This window comes from Poromitra crassiceps (genome assembly GCF_964638095.1).
Source record: "Poromitra crassiceps genome assembly, chromosome: 3".
Classification (NCBI taxonomy): Eukaryota; Metazoa; Chordata; class Actinopteri; order Beryciformes; family Melamphaidae; genus Poromitra; species Poromitra crassiceps.
In genome coordinates this window covers 34694493-34715307 of record NC_139625.1, presented here as the reverse complement: position 1 = coordinate 34715307, position 20815 = coordinate 34694493, and the positions used below count along the sequence as shown (strand labels likewise).

Below are 20815 nucleotides of genomic sequence, written 5' to 3'. Positions count from 1 at the left end.
TTTTTTAACAGAAAACAGTTTTTACATACACATTAACCCTGGGGATTAACCAGATTAGGCCGATTTTCAGAAATATCGCGATATTTGAGAAATATCCCAATTTTGAACATTTACTTTCAGACTGCAGCAGGCTCAGTTTTAAAGCCAGAGTGAAGTTTCTGCTATCATAGGAAACTAGAAGACCTACGGAATCGATTTGTACCAACCATGTCATGCTAGTTTGTCAGGAAAGTGGCTAAATAGCACTCCAAAGTTAGACAACATTTTGGCGAGGAAAAAAAACATTTTCAAAGGGGTCCTCTTTTTCACAGCCTAATGTTGGCAGGTGTGTGTGTGTCCGTTTTGAACCATCTAGTAGCCTTATATTGTCATTTAGCCTTTCTGCTGCATGGTTAAAATGGCAAATTTTATTTTATTGGGGGGGGGGGTTGCTATATGCAGTGGAAGTGGTCCCTGGGAAATTTGGTTTGGTACGTAGTGATACTTGGACAGAAAAGTTTGGGAACCCCTGCATTAGTCCAATCAGAGGCCAATAGTTACCAACAGATATAAGGCAGGTACATCCGCTAATTTCTCCAATCACCTGCCTCAGATTTGTTTTAATGTGTCGTGATTGATCGAATATCATCTAACTTCCAACGGTCTGAAGCTTTTTTTTCTCTCCCTCTGGCCAAATGTTAACGGGCTAAAAAAGTACAGTGTGTCTCTGGAGCATTCGAAGATTGTGGAAGGGATAGACTGGCTTGAGAGACTACCCTAACAGGGAATTGGCCGAGTCCAATAGACCCTTCTCACGGGGACCATTTTGTGTCGAAAAGGCAGGGTAAACACAGGTGCAAGCAAAACACTAATGAGGGTTTCCAACTTCCATGATTGGATTTTGGAAACCCTCATTAGTGTTTTGCTTGCACCTGTGTTTATTCTGCCTTTTCGACACAAAATGGCCCCCGTGAAAAGGGTCTATCGGGGAGAAAACGGGAGAAATCTGAAACTTCATTAAAAACACACATTACATTTGAGATTAACATTATCATAAGAATGTCTCTGTAAATCTCGCATCTGTGGTCCACCTATCCAGAGAAACGTGTCACACGCGTGTACCCGTGGCCAGAGGCCAGACGCACATCACTGGTAGTAACTATTATTCCCCCCCCCCAAAAGGAGGTCAATGTCAATGTGTCAGTGGGTTCAGTGTCCATGACATGGATATAGTCTTTGCGTCATTGTTGGCCATGTCCCTTGATTAAGTTACTGCGTGGAGGCCGCAGCCTGTGTGCATATGCAGTGGAACAAGCTGTGCCCATGGCTTAGTAATTAGAGACAAGAGAGAGAGAGGACAAGATTACCCCTCACTGTGCATTAGGTCTGATTTCTGTGCAGCAATTTTTTTTACACACAGATAACATTGTACATTTACTTAAGTGAGCTGATTACGGCTCTCTCTTTCACTCCTCTCCAAAATACCTTTTATTACCGTCTCCCTCCCTTGCTGTCTGTCTTTCTCTCTACCGTCATTATATTTCCCCCTCTTCTCTTTTATAATTCTACAAATCTCCCTTCATTTTATTCTCCCAACTTTTTTCTATTTTTTTTAAACTCTCACCCACTGTAATCCATTTCTCATCCTTGCATAGCGGGCAGCGGAAGGAAGTAGTGGAGGAGAGGCGTGTGTCAGAGTGAGAGAGAGCGTCTGCTCCAGCTGGAGTCAATATTTGCTTTAGGAATCTCAATAACAGGCCTGCAGTCATCTGCATCTCTGATAATGGACAGCCATATGGCTCTGTTGACCCACGCTGAGCTTCTCTCTCTCTCTCTGCCTCTGCCTCTCTCCTTCACTCTTTCATTTCCAGGCCTTCCCTCTAACTTCTCTCACCTCTGTTCATTTCCCCTATTTTCTCCTCCTTTTATCACTTATGTTTAGAGCCCGACCGATATATCAGTTGGCCCAGTGGTGTAGTGGAGGGTAGACGCAGGACGACGGAGTCTACCCACTTATTTTTCAGATGGTTTTGCGTCTACCCACTTCTAGCAGCAGATTCCACCAGGAAACATTGCATTACGACCGCGAGGCAACTGGTCGCAGCCTGTCTAGTGAACACCTGTGTCCACCAGACACGTCCCTGAAGCGGCTCTCCGCTCTGCTCCACTAAACAAATCGGCCTGTGTATTTTCGCTTCTCTCTTTGAGTTGCGTCAAGCAGCACAGAGCAGATCGAGCTGGGCAGGAATTCATGAGAATAATAAAACAAAACATCCTGTCGATTTCCAAAATAAAACCTGTTACTGGATAGCCGCTTTCAGACATGCCCTGGAACACGGGAGTTATCTAGAGGGGACCCGGGTGGCGGTGTATGTATGATCACATTTTGGTGAGCTATGCGCGCTCCTACGACCCGGCTCTGAGACAACCTCTCTACCTAGTCGCATGGGCGGGTTGGTCCCCCTCCCCTCCAGAATGCTGTAAAGTAGCTAAGTGAGTGGGAGGAGGCGGGGGAGGCAGCGGAGACAGAGACAAGACAGCGTGACAGATTATTATTATTAAATAAATAGTCGATGTGAATGAGCAAGTGCACAAACATCATGCAGTTTCAGTTTTTCCAAATGAAGCTGGAGCTGCTCCTTGTGTCAGCCAACATGTTGCTTGATTGAAATGCTGGGTTTGATCTATTTCTGCAACGCTTCACGCAGCACACCACCTTCGAAATGTAGCATTTTTGGACTTGAGGGGCATCCTGCTTCCTAGTTTTGGACATCGCTAGGTAGGATATCTGGATCTGGTTGCGTTATCTGGTTGCGTTCATGCCTTTGATTTCATGTTTATTATACACAGCGTTTGTGAACGATACGTGCAGCAGAACCACAAAATTTCAACACCAAATCCAAGCAGTGTCAAGTCAGTCAGTATAAAATGGAAACTTCCGGGTACAACCTTCGCAACAATGGCAATTAAATAAAGTAAATGCACATGTAATGTTTTTGTGTGTATGATCCGAAAGATACAGAACAGAGATAAACTGGAAGAATATCTGCTGCCTTCAAAAAGTCAATTTTAACCCGTAGTGAGTTGACTGTTCTGTTTTTTTGTTTACCAAGTAATAAATAATTGCTTTTATTTTGAAGGTAAAAACGTCTAGCTTCCTGTATTCTGTATATTTCTAGCAGGATTGATGCATTTTCGGACTGAACTCTCGCCACATCAGACTTGAGGAAATCGATGCATCTGGGCGTGAGTTGTAGGGTTGTTTAATTAATTTGCGCTATGCGCAAACGATTATATGCGCGAACGTTAGTGGGCAATTATCGTCCATTATGTATTTTTAGCAACTTGTTATCAGACTCTGCATGTCGTGCTAGTTTGTTGAATGTGATTCACTTTGTGCCGTTAAGGCTCTAGCCTAGACTGCTGTCTTCCATGCATGAAGTGCAGCTGTGTGGTCAGTCGTCATGCCCCAATTCCCCCCACCCCCACCCCCTCTTTACTTTACACCCGGACGTGCGCCACATGTATGAAAGCAACATGCCTCATGTCTGAAAGGGTACACTTCACGTATCGCATGGGTGAGGCTCAGGGGAAGCAACCCTGACCTGACCCGGAGTTCATGTCTGAAAGGGGCTTATGTCAAGAAAGAAACAGTCAAGGACAGGACAAGACTTCCTGTCAATGTTTTTTCAAAATAAGATTAATGTAAAATGTATGGTCACATTAAAAAATGTTTAAGAGGACAGCGTAGGCTATTTCATGATGATCTTATGATGTTGGAATAGTGTTAACTAGGAGAGATGTAATTAGAACAGTAGAAGTTGAAGAAAAGGCACAGTGAGGCTATAGAGGGGTGGGGTCCTTTTAATGTGACAAATACACATCTTTTATATTATTAGAATACACACACCTCACAAAGTTATTGTGTATGAATGTGAGTATTATAATAAAAGGGTTTATTAAATTCAAGTATATAATTAAATACGGTAATTATTTTCTAGGGCTTTCTTACCATACTGATTTTCCATTATATCCTTCATACTTTTGCCAGTATGGCAGTGAAGTTGGCATTACATTATATTCTAAGTGGTATTAAAAAGGTCTTAAAAAGTCTTCAATTTAACGTTGAGAACCCTGCGGGTCCTGAATCAGCATTTTCAACCGGAGAAAACGCACTTGCATGTGACGATGCCAGACCAAGAACAGCCAAATCCACAACGGTGGAGTGGGCGGGACTTCGAAGGTCTGGAACCATGCAGGCTACTCCCGCGTGACTGATGTTGACTGATAAATTAACTGCTAAGTCACCTAGGAAGCCTCTGTGATGACATGACAATTTATTAACTTTATCTGAATGGATTTGATTTCAACAAAAATCTGAAGAAAACAACTGAAAAGAACTTTGAACATCACTGACAGCCCTCCACATTAACAACGCCACTGCCTGCTCCCAGGAAAGTAGCCTATGGCTAAATCTGTTGCAAAGCATCTCTTCCCCTATGGGGTTTAATGGTTTTAGTATATGTCCCTGCCAAATAAACTAATAAAAACAAAAAAACAGGCTCGTCAATGTTTTTTCCGCACTGGCCATATGCTAGGTTTCCACCTAGCCTCGTTTTATTTAATTTTTTAAGTTATATAGGCAGCATTGTATGTATATTATGTATAATTTGTCTTAATTGAAGTTCTGATTCATATCTGATTGACTGATCTGATTGATATCCGATTTTTTTTTCTTTACTCCCTAATCGGTCGGGCCATACTTATCCTGGCACATTGTATCCTCTCGTCTACAAACATCCTCTCTCTCCCTCTCTCCTCCGTGAAACCCTGGGTATTACCCGCCACACAGAGCCGTGACCCAAGGTGCAATGGCAGCAGAGCCTGGGATGCCCCGTCTTTGTCCAGCACCACGACGGGAACGAGTGACGCTGCACGTCCGGTTATGAGACATGCAACGCTCAGGACGAGATGACTTTGATGCATGCTGCTCGACATCTCTTGAGTGGAGATCTTGGCTTTTATAAAGATTTCTGTTTTTTGGTGGTTTAGGGGTGGGAAACAATGGATTACTTGTTAATTTGACCTAAAGTATGGTACTTTTCGACACTCTTTGATAATGCGCTAGTGTGTATTCAGCTGTTACCATGGTGACAGTCGTTATAAAGATAAAATGTGTTACTGTATAAGTAACAATTAAACCGGATATGTAGGGGCACAAAAATGCTTTGAGTTTAGAATATCTTCTGATTGAATCGGTTCCCCCGAGTATACACAGTACCACCCCTACACTCTACCTCTCTCTCTGTCTCTCTTTGTCCCGCCCCCTGTCCCTCCCTGTGAGCAGCTTGCCCACTGGACCCTCTGGCGTGTCCCGGCTCGGCTCAGGTGCCCGTCGCCCCCGCTTCACCACGCTCCCCCTCACAGCCATCGGTCACGGCCGCCTTGGCCCCTGCTGTGGCGGCATTTGCCCACCACCGGCCCCCTGCCCAGCCGCTGTCTCGTCCTATCTGTCTAACCCAGACCAGAACGCCTCAGCCCAGTCCAGCCTATCTCAGCTCAGCCCGCTTCAGCTTTTTGGCCTTAGCAACAGCCCCCGTGCCACTTCCACCCTGGCAACTCACTCATAATGAGATGGGAGAGTGTTTGTGTGAGTGAGTGTGGAGTTGCATGTGTTGGTCAGGCAATTTGTCAGGTGTCATCCATCAAGGAAGCATGACCGCAACAGACAGCCTTGAGCACAATTACAGATGCATTCTCAAACAGCCTTTTGCTCCATAGTTTCCCTCGCCGCATTTCATCCCGCGCTCGCCTCCATTCCACAACAGCCTCACCAGGATATATCCATGATAATGATTTGATAACGGCTATTAGGCCCGGCAGCCATTTTGATCAGCATTCATTTTTTCTTTTATTTTTTCCCCCTTTTTTTGGGGTGCTTCTCCATTTCCAATCTGACCATCCGTCCTGCATGCTGCCTCCTCAGGCACCAGTCACTGCTTGTCAGTCTGAATTTCAAATGGCTCCAATTTTCCCCCTGATGGCACGGAGAAGTGGCAGGCATCGCGTCTGAGACACACCGCCTCCAGCAGGGGTTCTATTAGAGAGGAGAGAGGGATGAGAGGAGAGATCTGGGAGAGTCACGCCTGTGGTGATTTCCCCCCCTTTTTATGATTATTTTGGAGACTGCTTTCTCATTTGGCGCTGTGCGGCGTGGCTGATTGTTCCATGCCTGTTCCTGGCTGGTTATGGTGGTGCCTCTCTGCCCAGTGAAGCTTCCTCTCTGGTTATGGTGCTGCTCTGCCCAGTGAAGCTGCCTCTCTGGTTATGGTGCTGCTCTGCCCAGTGAAGCTGCCTCTCTGGTTATGGTGCTGCTCTGCCCAGTGAAGCTTCCTCTCTGGTTATGGTGGTGCTCTGCCCAGTGAAGCTGCCTCTCTGGTTATGGTGGTGCCTCTCTGCCCAGTGAAGCTTCTTCTCTGGTTATGGTGGTGCTGCTCTGCCCAGTGAAGCTTCCTCTCTGGTTATGGTGGTGCTCTGCCCAGTGAAGCTGCCTCTCTGGTTATGGTGGTGCCTCTCTGCCCAGTGAAGCTTCTTCTCTGGTTATGGTGCTGCTCTGCCCAGTGAGGCTTCCTCTCTGGTTATGGTGCTGCTCTGCCCAGTGAAGCTTCCTCTCTGGTTATGGTGGTGCCTCTCTGGTTATGGTGCTGCTCTGCCCAGTGAAGCTTCCTCTCTGGTTATGGTGCTGCTCTGCCCAGTGATGCTTCCTCTCTGGTTATAGTGATGCTGCTCTGCCCAGTGAAGCTTCCTCTCTGGTTATAGGGGGTATGGTGGCGCAGTCTGTAGCGCTGTCGCCTCACAGCTAGAAGGTCCTGAGTTCGATTCTCGCCTGGGACGCTGTGGGCGCTGGGGTTGTGTTCCCCCCCATATCTTCAGTGCCTACTGCCCAGGTGGGTTATCTCGTCGAAAGGGCCTTTCTGTGTGGAGTTTGCATGTTCTCCCCGTGCTCCCCAGGGGGTTCCTCCGTACATAACCCCCCCACTAAAAACATGCAGAAGATCGTCATCGTCATCCGACCAGTGACGACAACATCCGAAGTTGGTCCCCGGGCGCTGGAAAGAAAAAGCGACCACTGCTCCTGGCCTGCCCCCTGGAGGAAAGGACAAGCCTGGATGGGTTAAATGCAGAGGACAAATTTCACCGGCCACCGTCAGCATGAGAGTGTGTTTGTGGCCGCATGCATGTGTTGGGTGTGTTCGTGTGACAATAAAAGACGGGCTTGTCCGTCTACTACTAACTAACTATAGTGGTGCTGCTCTGCCCAGTGAAGCTGCCGCTCATTCTCCTAGCTCACTCTCACATCACGCTGTATATGGCCCGCACAAAAGTACTGTAGGTGGCTGTTACACTGAAAACATTTGCTTTGTAACTGCTGTTATGTCTTCTCCTATCTGAGGAGCTGTTATACAAGGATGGACAGATAGATTTGGGTATTTGGTGAGAATGATTATTTAGTGATTGTTTAAATACAAATAAACCCAATCTATCCACCATTTATTGGGATAGAAATACAATGGATTTTGTCATTTATTATGTTGCCTTGTAGTTTTTCTCTGTTTCCTGTCATTCCATTTTGTCCCTTAACGGCAGCCAATCAGCTACGAGGAGCGGGCGCTCTACCTGGAGGCCATCGTTCAGAACCACAGAGAGGTCATGACCTTTGAGGACTTCGCCTCGCAGGTCTTCTCCCCCTCTCCCAGCTACTATCCAATGAGTGGGACAGGTGAGACCCGGACCATGCCTCTGCACCTCCCTCCCCTCTCCATGTCTGTGCGTCTTCTGTCTCTCCCTCCATATCACTCCATCACGTTCGCTCTCATCCCTCAGCTTCTTCCCCCTCTCTTCCTCTCTCTCTCTTTCTACACATCGCCCCCACTCTTCCTCCACAGCACAGCTGTTTGCCCTCCTTGCCTCCACTGTCCCCTCAGTCTCTCTGCTTTTCCATGCCCGCTCTCGCTCACTGATGAATATCAAAGGACAGGCCGGGCTCTGTCTGACCCACTTCAAACACTCCGCTCGCTCGCGCTCCTTCGTTCGTCCCTCCTTGTTTCACACAAACTGCATCTTTCCATCTGATTACTCTCCTATGAATATAAGCAGCCTTGTTAAGGGGGGCTGCAGTATGTGCACATACGTGTGCGATAATCAGATCATGTAGCCATGCTGACACAACCCATCTAGCGGATGTCCGCACACCACTCTTATCAGTCCACGATGAATAGGACATAAAACATATCTTATCTTCTCACTTGTCGCAGCTCTGGTCGATCTGCATCAGGGCCCAAATCAATACAGCATCGCACTTTCCCACTCGATCGGATCTGATTCTGGACACGCATTGTGCTTTAACAGAAGCCCTCCACAGATGGCTTGTCATTTTCAAATCTGTCAGTGTGTGTGTTTCTGAAGGTGTTTTTTTTAAGTGTATGTCGTCTTTGTATCGGGCATGTTGGCATGTGAAAATGAACTGTCTGGATTCTTTAGACCGTGTGCCTGTTTATGTGTACGGCGTTCAGGACTTTCAAATTCCCAGGATGCGGGTGTGATCTTCGGGTTGCTGGAGGCAGGCAGGAGGTGGCCGGCCACATTACCATACTGTTGGCCCATCTCTTCTTCAGAGGTGTAAAAACTCCCCGCACTGACCTCTAGTCGCCTCCTCCTCCTCTTCCACAGAACCAGACAGCTCAAAGAGAAGTGCAAAAAGAAGAGAATAGATAGAGAGGAAGGGCAGCAGGTGAGAACGTGTGATCGGGGGGAAAAGCAAAGGAAGAAAAGCATGTAATTAGCCAAAGCCCCAGTCATTCATGTCTGTTAGCTGATGTTGTGGGGCTATTTCAGCCAGCAGGCTCTTTTGTGGCCAGGCGGAGAGAGGTGAGAGAGGTTAGCCCGGCCTGAGGAGAGAGTCATTTCTCTGGCCACTAAATGAGGATTTGTTTGGCAGCGTGGGGCATGTGCTGTGGCCCCTGTGAGAGCCGAGGCCATAACATAATGAAGTCTGTGAAGCTGTTGTCACCCTCAGCGCTGCGGAAACTCACTCTGAACGGCCATTTGTAATTCTCCGGAATAGACTTGTTTAAATGGATTAATACGTGTGTTTGTCCATTCATATTGTATCTAGGCCTCTTTTCGTCTAGAGAATATTGTAACTCCGTTTCCCCGGTGCTCGCCATTATAACAATGCTGTTGAGCAATTTTTTTAATTCCCTTTGCCGGGCGATCTTCTAGAGAAGGAGGCTGTTTAAACCAACTGTGTCCACACATCATACACCGCACACAACTGCTGTTTGCTGCCACCATTTTATGTATTCTTATCAACTGTATTTCTTGTATTTATACCAGCTGTGAAAAATGTTTACATCTTTTTGGCTGGACCGCAACAGTGGGGCCAGCCCTATAAATGTGAATGTCTGTCACTAACTGACTGACTGACTGACTGACTGTCCAGACATATACTAGGTTTTGGTCTTGTTTTTGTACAAGGACCACACTTTGTGCCTAAAATTCAGTTTTGCTTGTTTTCACAACGATAGGTTCTGATGTCATTAAGGTCTTAGGCCACAAATATAACACAGAAATATCCCCTCATTGCTGTGGTCTATCATAGCTGATCCATTGTGTCTCATCAAGCATAGCTTCAATGTGGCTGTGCTGGCTGGCTTACAAAACACTGCTCCTCATTCTCACCCTTCTGAAATGTGCTATTGCCCTCCCATGCCTTTCATCTGTGTGTGTGTGTGTGTGTGTGTGTGTGTGTGTGTGTGTGTGTGTGTGTGTGTGTGTGTGTGTGTTGTGAGCGTGCTAGTTCTGTCCATCCATCTGTGTGTCCAGCCTTCATGCTCTGGCTCTCATTGCGCCCACTAACATGTCACCCATGCTCCATGACAGCGTGCAGGCGTTGGCCGGGGATGGTTTGGGACATGGAGTACCCCTGGGCCAGGCTGGACTGTAAGACTCTTTGCCTGCTTCCTCCACACTAGGCATGACGCCCCGCCACGGACCACCACCATCCATCCATTCACTCAGTCATCTGGGAATCCCCCCTTCATCGAATAACACTTGCGGGGGGGGGACTTGATTTAGCTCCTCAGTTTTTGTGAAAGTAAAGCAAGTTTCTCCTTCAAAGGATAAGTTCACCACAAAATGAAAATTCAGTCATTATCTGCTCACCCCCATGCCGATGGAAGGACATTTGTGGAGTTTCACAGCAAAAAACTGTTGCAGAATTCTCTTTACACAATTGAAGTGAATGGTAGCCAACTTTCAACGTGTAAAAATAATAATAAGAAAAAGCCCAAATTCGCAATTGCTGCGACCATAATGCAAATTTCCAATTTTGTCGACCAACCAACAGAGCGACCTATAGAGCTGCTGCTTGCAGCTAAAAACATCAAATGCTTCCATACTGCTCACCTGGCATATTCCAAGTCTCCACAAGCCCTTGAGATGTTAAGTTAACTTGAGAAGACGTCATTTACACCCTGTTTTTAGCTGAAATCTTCACTGTAGCCAGGTGGCCTGCAGATACTGTAGCCTGCTACAGTGCAGATTTCAGCTAAAAACAGGGTGTAAATGACGTCTTCTCAAGTTAACTTAACATCTCAAGGGCTTGTGGACACTTGAATTATCCCAGGTGAGCAGTAGGGATGAATTTTTTCTTTGTGTCTTTTTCTGTTGTTGTTTTTGCGTTTGAAAGATGGTCACCATTCACTTCAATTGTGTAGGAGAATTCTGCAACAGTGTTTTGCTGTTAAACTCACTCCATGAATGTTTTGTGGACTAAAAAACGTCACCCGTTTTTCCATCGGCAATGGGGTGAGTAGATAATGACTGAATTCTCATTTTTGGGTGAACTTATCCTTTAAGGACAGACTCTGCATGCTAAATGAAGTGCTCCCCAGGTCTGCTTTAGTCAACCGCCCCACGCTTCACCTGTATGGCTTGTCAGCTTCCTCCTCCGTGATCCCAACGCACCCTCACTCTCACCCCACAACCTCCAGTCCCGTGTCACAGCGTCCCGCATGAGCCAGGCCATCTGACAACCTCCAGTCCCGTGTCACAGCGTCCCGCATGAGCCAGGCCATCTGACAACCTCCAGTCCCGTGTCACAGTGTCCCGCATGAGCCAGGCCATCTGACAACCTCCAGTCCCGTGTCACAGCGTCCCGCATGAGCCAGGCCATCTGCCATACAGACCTTCGCTGTTGACACACGACATTGCTTTGCTCCGTTTTCATTGTTTGCTCTTTTGTGTTCATAAACTAAACCTACTTTTTCAGTTGTTGTCTGCACAAGAGTGTGGAAAATAAGTCAAAACTGTAATTTTCTCCAGTATTTCTCATGAACATCGAAGACACTCCTGCATCTTTTAACTCTCTCACCTTCAGCTTCCAACTGTAGCATTTGGTGGTAAATATACCTGGGACATATCTCCGCCTGCTGGTGCCTATATGTACTGTCCACCATTCATGCTTTGGGTCAGTTTCTACATCCCAAAATCACTGGGAACCATGAATGGGACAGATTCATCAGGTACCATCAGACATCATTGCTTCGTTCCAGACAACTCCGACCTCCAAGCGTTCCCGGTGCACGACGCTGTTGTGTCATTTCCGATTTTATAAGTAGGAATGGGAATGGCGTTCCCGTGTGCTTTTTCTAGTAGGTGGTCATAAAATCCCAACCTCAGAGTTGTCTGGAACGCAGCATAAAATCTTTAATCTCTGTGGATTAACTTGTCATTACCCATGTCTGTTAATCCCGTGTATTACCCATGTCTGTTAACCCCGTGTGACTTTTGATCCTTCCAGTGACAACTAACCACGACGCCACACAAGCTGTCTGAATGCCCCCCTAATTAGCTACTTTTCAGCAGTGCTGTGTTGTGTTCAAGTTGCGGGTGTGGTATGGTGTCTGTGTTAACTCTTCTCTTACATGCTCTACTCTGTTGTTTTTTCTTTTTAGATTAAAAATATCTTAAAGGTCCGCTAACGGTATTTGACGAAGGTAAGCCCCGAGTCGGACCGGAAGCTTGTCGTTTCCGCCCAGCGGCCTACCGACCGGCCCTTGGCTCGTTCGCTCACCCTGGCTGGTTTCCCCCCCACCCCTCCTCTCCTCATTCAGTACTAACCAAGCTTTATTTAGCCAGCGCTCTGACAAAGGGAAGGGGACAGAGATACCAGGCTGTTTATTTGGGGGTGTCCTACTGGCCAGGCTGGTAATTGAGAGCGATGCACGGTGGGGACAATTAGCACCTGACTAAGTAGCAGCATGAACAATACGGCAACACTTCTGGCCCCCGCTTCTGCATGTGGCGCTCCTTTATCTCTTCCCCCGGCAAACACTTTTCTCTTTTCTTTCTGTCCTTTTCCCCCCTCCCATCCCTCCACCTCCACCACCCCTCCTCCTCCCCTGGTTCCTCCTGTTGGAGTGTGCCTGTTTGCCTGAGGCAGACTCTGAGACTAACACCTGCCGCACTGGAAGACGTCTTTGTCGTCTAAAGCCTTGTTTGAACTGCTGCAGGGGACCAATGGGGTAGCAGGCCCATTTATAGACTCTCTTTGTCTCTCTCTCTCTGTCTCTCTCTCTCTCTCTCTCTGTGAAATGTGCCTTCACCACAAGGCAGTTTGGGTTGAGTAAGGAGCGGAAATGCTGGGTTATAATGACGATAATGATGACACATTAGCCTCTGTCTTGTCTGAATCTGTGTGTTTTTTTTTCACTCTAACTTACTATCAAAGTTCAGTTCTTACATAAGGCCGCACGATATAGAGCATTGTTTAGAAGCTGATGTGTGGCCATGGGAGTGGTGACAGTATAGTATAGTACGTTTTAATGGCTACTAAGGAAAAGGGGATGGGTGGTTGGTGAGTTGTACAACACTGCTGTCTATGGATGGATCATCTTTGTTGGGGTGTCCCACTCCACAGCTGCCTGGCTTCTGTCTATCGCATACAGAGGCAACTGGAGCTCAGAAGGTATAGAGGCAGCTGGAGCTCAGAAGGTATAGAGGCAGCTGGAGCTCAGAAGGTATAGGATAGGAGAGAGTTACGAGGATATTGTATTGGTTCATTCACAAAATATTTACCCATTGAGATTTTTGATAAATAATCATCAGTAATGTGATATAATGACTAACTGGGAAAGGCAAATAATAGAACAGCTATAACAGTCTGGTAAGACATTACTTTACTGCATTGCAGCCTTTAAAAACCAAGAAAGGACAACACTTGTGCCATATGATATTACAATATGCAAAATCTAAGACTCATATCATGACATCATATAATCTCTCTATTATAAAATGGAGCAAGTGGGCAATGTTCTCTGTTTAAATTTTTGGCCCGGAAGTGATGTCATCAGTGATGTCATAGGCATTGTGATATCAGTGATGTCATAAGAGGCATTCTGACATCATCAATGATGTCATAAGAGGCATTGTGACATCATCAGTGATGTCATGCAAGTGCGCAATGTTCTCTGTTTAAATTCTTGTCCCGGAAGTGGTGTCATAGGCATTGTGACAGTGCCAGCTTAGCGAGCTGCAGGGTGGGCGAGGCCAGCCCGCGCAGCGGGCGAGCCTAGGAATCGGCCTAGTATTCATATATTGCCCAACCCCAAGTGTAGGAATGGGCAGAGTAGATGGATGCGGGAATGCTGAATTTGGTCTGTGCATTCGACACAAAGTTAGCCACACCCATTCCCTTTTTTTTATATTCATATGCAAATGTTGAGAATGCATGTTAGAAGCCCCCCTCACCCCCTCCTCCCTGTACAATACACACCCAATGTTCCCTCCTCTCCCTCCCAGTAAGCAGAGGTCCTGGATGCTGCTGTCCACTGTGCTGCTGAGTGTCTGTTACTCCAGCCATCTGCTGTCCCTTTTAGCCGCTGCAACTTGAGATGCCTCTGAAAAACGGCAGTGAGAAGGGGAAAAAGGAGGGGAAATAAAATAGGCAACCAGATGCCATCTTGACAAAGCAGGAAAGTTGTTTAAACTCGAAGCATGGCTGAGATGGGTGGGGGTTAGGAGGGGGGTTGGGTTTGGGTGGGGGCATAGCGAGGAAGTGGAGGAGACGTCCAGAGTATTTGTTTGTCCTCGCCAGCTTTTCACTGTTTGCCGTCTCATAATCATTGACGTGAAGGTTTCCGATGAAGGACGGTGTTCAACAAAGGGAAGGCTCCACTTGTTCACAATAGTAACTTTTTTAAAGTATTTTTTTATTTTCACCAAAAACATTTTGCTCTCCCATAGCCCAGAGTTGTTCTTTTTTTGCTGCATGCAGCTGTGAGGGCTACCTCCCTTTTTTATACAAGCACCTGGAAGAAGCTTGTATTATTTGAGACAATAAGCAGCATCTCTTAACAGGCTTTATTTCTCTAAAAGCATGTGAAGATGGCATGTCATTCACTCACTTTACGCTGAAATGTTTTGATCGCTTTCTCACATCATGATTGCAAGGGTGAAAGAGAATCAAGTCCAACATAGTTCACATGGTTTCTTGTATTTGTATTGACAGGTTGTAAAGCCGTATTCCACGTAGTTTTAACATGGGGTTTGTTTGGCAGTTGACCACCATGAAAACCAGAATATAAACTACTCAAGATCGTATGCAGCTGGATGAGTTTGTACCGTTCAGATTTTTACTTCCCGTTCATTTGATTAAGGCAGAACAGATTCAACAACAGATCCCGCTACTGTGATATTCAATGGACTGTGGGTCCAACATTTTAGATTAGAAGATCATTCCGGTGATTTATTTAATTTGATTGATACAGTAGAAACAACCATAGTGTAATGATATCATTTACGAGAGATAGTTTGTTTTGCAGACCGAATCTACTTTTATTTTAAAAAGATGTGTGTAAACCAAGAATTCATATGCGAAATGACGATGGACCTAGGACTGCTATTGTCGTAAAAGCAGGACCTGTTGTTGAATCTGTTCCCAAACATGTTAAATATCAGTTTTCAGGCTATTGGTGTGGCCTCATTCAAAAACTACAAACACCACAAAGTCATCCCAGTTGCATCCAATGTTGAGTAGTTTATATTCTGGTTTTTATTATGGTCAAGTGCCAAATAACCCCCATGTTAAGACTATGTAATATTGCTTTAAAGGAATAAACACAAAAATGAAAATTCTGTCATCAAAATTCTGTCATCTACTCATGCCAAATGAAACGGGTGAAATGTGTTAGTCCATATAACACACAGGGAGGTTGCCAGCACAACTTCATAGCAGCCTTCTCCAAAACACCTGAAATCACTGGAGAGTTCCAAAACAAAACAAAAACATCCAAACAATCACAATAGAAAGACCTTTACTCTAACTCGGGTTCCCAAACTTTTCAGATCAAGTGCCACTATGTACCAAACCAAATTTCCCAAGGACCACTTCCACTACGGATACCAAAATAGTTTTGCCCCATAAAATTAAATTTGCTGATTTAACCACGCAATAGCATCAGAAAGGCTAAATAACAACATAAGGCAACTGGTTCAAAACACACACACACACCTGCCAATATTAGGCTGTGAAAAAGAGGACCCCTTTGAAAATGTTTTTTCCTTGCCAAAATTTTGCCTAACTTTGGAGTGTTATTTAGCCACCTTCCTGACAAGCTAGCATGACATGGTTGGTACCAATTGATGCTTTAGTCTTCTAGTTTGATACCAATGACTCCACTCTGGCTTTAGAACTGAGCCTACTACAGCCTCTGAAATTAATCGTGATATTTACTGAATATCGCAATATTTCCTAAAATCCATGCAATGCTCTGACAGACCACCAGTTGGAGCCCGGACCACAGTTTGGGAACCAATGCTCTAACTTGTTTGTTGCAAATCAATCAGCTGTAGTTAAAATTTGCACTAAATGATGATGTAAATATAAGTCCCCACTGACTTCACTTGTTTTGGAGAAGGCTGCTCTGGAGTTGTGCTGACAACCACCCTGTGTGTTATATACAGTATGGACTAACTTCACCTGAGTTTGAACTGACGTGAGGGTGAGTAGATGATGACAGAATTGTAATTTTTTTGGGTGAATTATACCTTTAAGTTTGGTGACTGTTGATGGAGTAACATGCATGACAGAGCATGCCGGGGTATACAATGGCTATACAAAGCCCCGCCTCATCTGAACCCCTGCCTCATCTGACCAGCTCTCTCTCGACCCCCCGTCTCTCTGTCCCAGGCTCCTTCACCGGCAGCACGAGTACCGAAGTCAGTACCGTCGTGGTGGACTCCGTCGACCAGGTCTCCCCCACCATGCCCCGTGCCACAAAGAACCGAGTTTCCGGAAAACTCCGCCGATCAGCCAGCGCTATAAGCAAATCCTCCAACTGAGCTCTTCTATAACCCCCCCCCCCCCCCCCCCCCCACCTCAACCCCCAGCCTCCAAATGCAGCCTTTAATCTAGTCTTGAAGAACCTCATATACCCTGTCGTGACTGCAAGAGATTTGGCGTCTATCGTCGTCCTTTGTTTTGTTTTTGTGTCATTTAACTGGAGCACATTGCAATTTTTAATTTAAGTGGCAATTATTGATTACTTTCATACATTTCCATTTTGTTCTGATGTTTAACTGCTTGAGATGGACATGAGACTAAGCTATTTATGTTCATTCACCTAAAGAATCTTAACATCATAGGAATTCTTGACTGATGTGATTTAAAAAATGACTTTATTCTCATTTTCTGCTGGTTTTCATGCACTAGCAACAACTTCCATACAATAGTAAAGGAATGGGAGAGTGTTTTACCCTGTGTTTCTGTAGCTCTACAGTCAAATAACAAAGCACTGAATGATAGCTGTACATGGGATAATGCTAAAACTGTGCAAAACAGATTATTTATAAATATGTCTGCCTTTTGGCCTCTCACTGCTGCGTCAAACACTGCTTTGCCCTCAACCGTAGTGACAGGCCGACATGTCTTGTTTTGTTGCGGTCTGATGTCCTGCTCGTTGGCACCAGTTTGGATCATGTTTTTGGACCATCTTCCCACAGGGAGGAGAAGAGACTGACTGGTGATCTGCACCCACTACACTGCTACACACACTTCCTGCTTATGGAGCACTGGTTGCATGTGCAGCTGGAGGCTCTTTTTTTATTGTTGTGAACCCAGAGTGGACAATCAATGACATCTTTCTAACTTGAACCCAATCGAAATTTGTTTTTTGGTTGTTTTTATCACTCTAATTTTCCTTTTTAAATTAATTCCGATGGATTCTGTCATGCTTTGATTTATGCAACTCCTGCTGGAATGAGAAAAGACTGCGTTTGTAATTGTTTTCTGATGTCGTTAACTTGGGCTCATGTCCGGTAATTGAATAAGTTCCCCCTGTCTCTTTCCTCTGCCATCGTTTTCCCCTGTCCCGCAAAGCCAGGATTATGACATTCCAATGTTCCCACCGACGTCTTTTTGCACTCACTGTCATTGATAAACCTAGCATTGAATGTTTCTCTTTGTTCTTGGATGTAAATTGCTTTAAAATTGTATTTGCTGATGTCTGTTTTCTAGATGTGTGTATATAGAGATTACTATTTGATTGAATTATGTTGCTGTTGTGTTGTATTGTGTATTCATGTGCTGTTTAGAGGAAAAATGCCGCCGGAGCCTCAGGTGTATCTTAACTCATGCACTGGTGTGTGTGTGTGTGTGTGTGTGTGTGTGTGTGTGTGTGTGTGTGTGTGAGTGAGCGAGTGAGTGAGTGAGTGCAAGTTTCTGAAGAAAATTTCACAGTGCCTGTGTAATGTCTGTCCTACCAAGATCCTGCCCCCCACCACCTCCGCCACCCATAATCACATTTCTTTTGTTTCTCGTCTTCATTGTGTGAGACAAGCCACGGAGCTGCATCACATCTCTTCGTTAGCAATCTAGAGAGAAGCGTTCTGCTCCCCTGTGACTGAAAAGGTCAGTGTCTTGTGCTTCCCACGACAAAAACACACTGTCTGGATCATGGAGTGCTGCGTTTAGTCTTTATTACAGGTGGTCCCTCTCTCTCTCTGGCATGCCAGAGCTGAAATCGTCCCGCCCTTGTAGCAACAGCCAGGCTGGCACTCTACCTGCCCTAACCCACCCCCCCTCCTCGAGTAGCCATGGTAGCCAGGTGTTCCCCACACATGTATATACATAGACTCGCACCCTCCGAGGGCTCCACCCAAGCTGCAACACTATTCCCATCTGTTGCACTACTATGCCTTATACTTTCCCCCTGTTCTCTCCTGTCATTTTGTTCTATCTCTCCTTCATTCGTCTGTTCACTCCCCAAAGTGAAACACAGGGCGTACGAACAGTGGGAATTTGTGGAGCGCAAAGTCTATATTTGCGTTTATTTTTTGGAGAATGTATAGACATAGACCTGGGTCACATTAACGTTTTCATATTCCCCCAAAAGCCACTTGAAGGAACTACCCTTGTTGCTGATATAACAGGGATCAAGATTTCAGGGTGTAAATTAGTGGACGGGGGTCCATGTTACTCTTTGGGAGCTGGAGACGTTAGTTTGGACCAGGATAAGGATTGTGTGTCTTATGTACTTGTTTATACTTGTGAAGCAAAAGAGCTAGTGTTAGTTCTAGTATCTTTTTCTTTTCTGTTCTTGGTTTAAGAAATCCTTGTACATTGTGTCAAATCGAGGGCTCCACTACCTTCTGAATATAAATATATTAATGCCTGTAATATAATCTTTGTAAAAGAGGAAGAGGTGGGGAAAGCTTGAAGATTTCAACATGACTTGTCAACATATCGAACTGTTTTTAACAACCGAAGTCCTGCTATCTTTATTAGAAATGTGAAAATTGAAACATTTCATTAAATCAATTTGAAATTCTACATAGTGTTTGTGCCCTCCCATCGCCGCCCCCCCCCCTCTCTCTGACTAGAGACTGACTGTATAACTGAAGAGATTTTGTGGAGTAATGGGTGTGGACTGTGGATCGTATTGGTAAAGGGTATGGAGGACGAGTGTGTAAGGGAGGGGGTGGTGACATGATGGTGCTGTTATGGTGGGCTTCCTGACCCTGGCCCCGCCATGCTAGCAGCAGCGGGGGTAACCTGACCCCGCTCCCATCTGTCTCCCCTGCTGCTCAGCCCGGCATAATGGAGCCTCACCAGGAGGTACAGGTGCAATGGTTGCAGCACCTACGGGTGCCCTGCCATGGCTGCCTGAAGATTTTACAAAAGCACTTGACCATAATTGCAGCCCTAAAGCCGCTCCTGTGTATGAGGGTGAGAAAGAACCTTAATGTTGCCTTGTTTTCACCCAGCTCACCACTATTTGCTTCAATCAGCGGGGAGAGTTTGCAACAGAACGGCCAGAAGCACTCCAAGGCTGACATTCTCTGTCATAGAAAATGACAGAGAATGTCTATGATTACTATCCCACACTTTATTATTATTTTGTGTTAGAAACTGGCCGCAGATTTCACACTCCAATATCTGTCTTGATATCAGCACTGCCTTAAAGGTATACTATGCAGCTTTTTTAGGGCCCTTCAAACGTGAACACTTTTTTCCTTCTTGTTTTTATATTTTGGAGTATATTTTATCTCTGACAGAGCTCTTGATACAAGGAATATCAGTTTGTAACAGCAAAAAATTAGTTTTAGATGTACTTGAAAGCCATAAACTTTGTTTACATTTGTGTTGTTTGTCAACATTGAGGCAAAACAGGCTTGTGTTTTGAGTTATGGTGCAATAATTAAAAGAGTACATTGTCCATCTCAAATATTACTTTTAAGATGTAAAAAAGAAAAATGTTTGTTTATGTTTGAAGGGCCCTAAAGAAATGTATGTTATTCTCAGGGCATAGCAGGTGAAACATAGTTATGAGAATCTAAATGATCATTTTCCTGCTCAGACTTTGCTCAATGGGAGGATGATTTTGTGTCCTCTACTGAATTTGTCAAGATTGAACTGAATGGAAGGGCTATCCGTTCTGAAGCAGAAACTGAATCCTGAAGTGCAGAGACTCGTACTAAATTCAGTGGCAATGCTGTGATCAAGTCAAAAATGTTTACACTGTCTTCATTATTCTGAATTACCGTAGGCTTAAGTTGAAAAAGACCCAGCGGACCTCATACTTCCAGGTCTTGGAGGTGAGGCAGCTGAAAGCGCCTATATCGAGCTGCATGAGTCTTCCATAGACAGATGTTTTCCTGTTCCAGAGGTGAGCTCTAATCCACCACCTCTCTGTCGTCCTGTCAGGACCTGACATGGTATTAGGGGGGGATTTATGATTGGGCCCTAAGTGCTTCTCTACGACAGCCAAGCAGCGTCTATTGAACCACTGCAGCTCATGTGATTTATCTGTGTAGCCCAAAAAAGCTTGATAAATGGAGAATCGAAAGCCAGCAATAGGCCAAAGTTTTTCCAATCAAATGGCCCTAAATAGATGTGCATTAGGCTACGGGCCACCGTTTGATAGGACGGTGACTGTTAGAGGGCATAGAAGATGAATAAGTAAGTGAAATTGTTGGAGAAAAATATAGTGTGAAATTAGTCGTCATACCTTATATATACCATAACAGCTGCATAAGAACTGCACTTGTCCTGTGAAATATGACTCAAATCTCAGTGTGGGATATCGCAAAAAATGTGTCCTATAGTTTTATGAAATGTGGGATAATATCTTAAAGCCACACAGCTTTCAAGTATCGATTATAAAGGTAATCTATTGCAAGTTTTAATTATTTAGGCTTATTTTTGTGGGAATGGTGTGACCAGATAATGAGACTGCTAAGAGGAATTTGGCAGGTTTCTCTCTTCTTTCTTCTC

General features: G+C 45.2%; 1 protein-coding gene across 1 annotated transcript in view; it reads left to right on the top strand.

Moving 5' to 3' along the window:
- Window positions 1-18859, top strand: part of ralgapa2 (Ral GTPase activating protein catalytic subunit alpha 2) — a 184104-nt gene extending 165245 nt beyond the window's left edge. The window contains exons 40-41 of the mRNA XM_083634146.1: window positions 7635-7759; window positions 16232-18859. Of these exons, the coding sequence (XP_083490272.1) occupies window positions 7635-7759; window positions 16232-16383 (277 nt within the window). The 3' untranslated portion in view covers window positions 16384-18859. The remainder of the gene's footprint in view (window positions 1-7634; window positions 7760-16231) is intronic.
- The last annotated feature ends 1956 nt before the right edge of the window (window positions 18860-20815 follow it).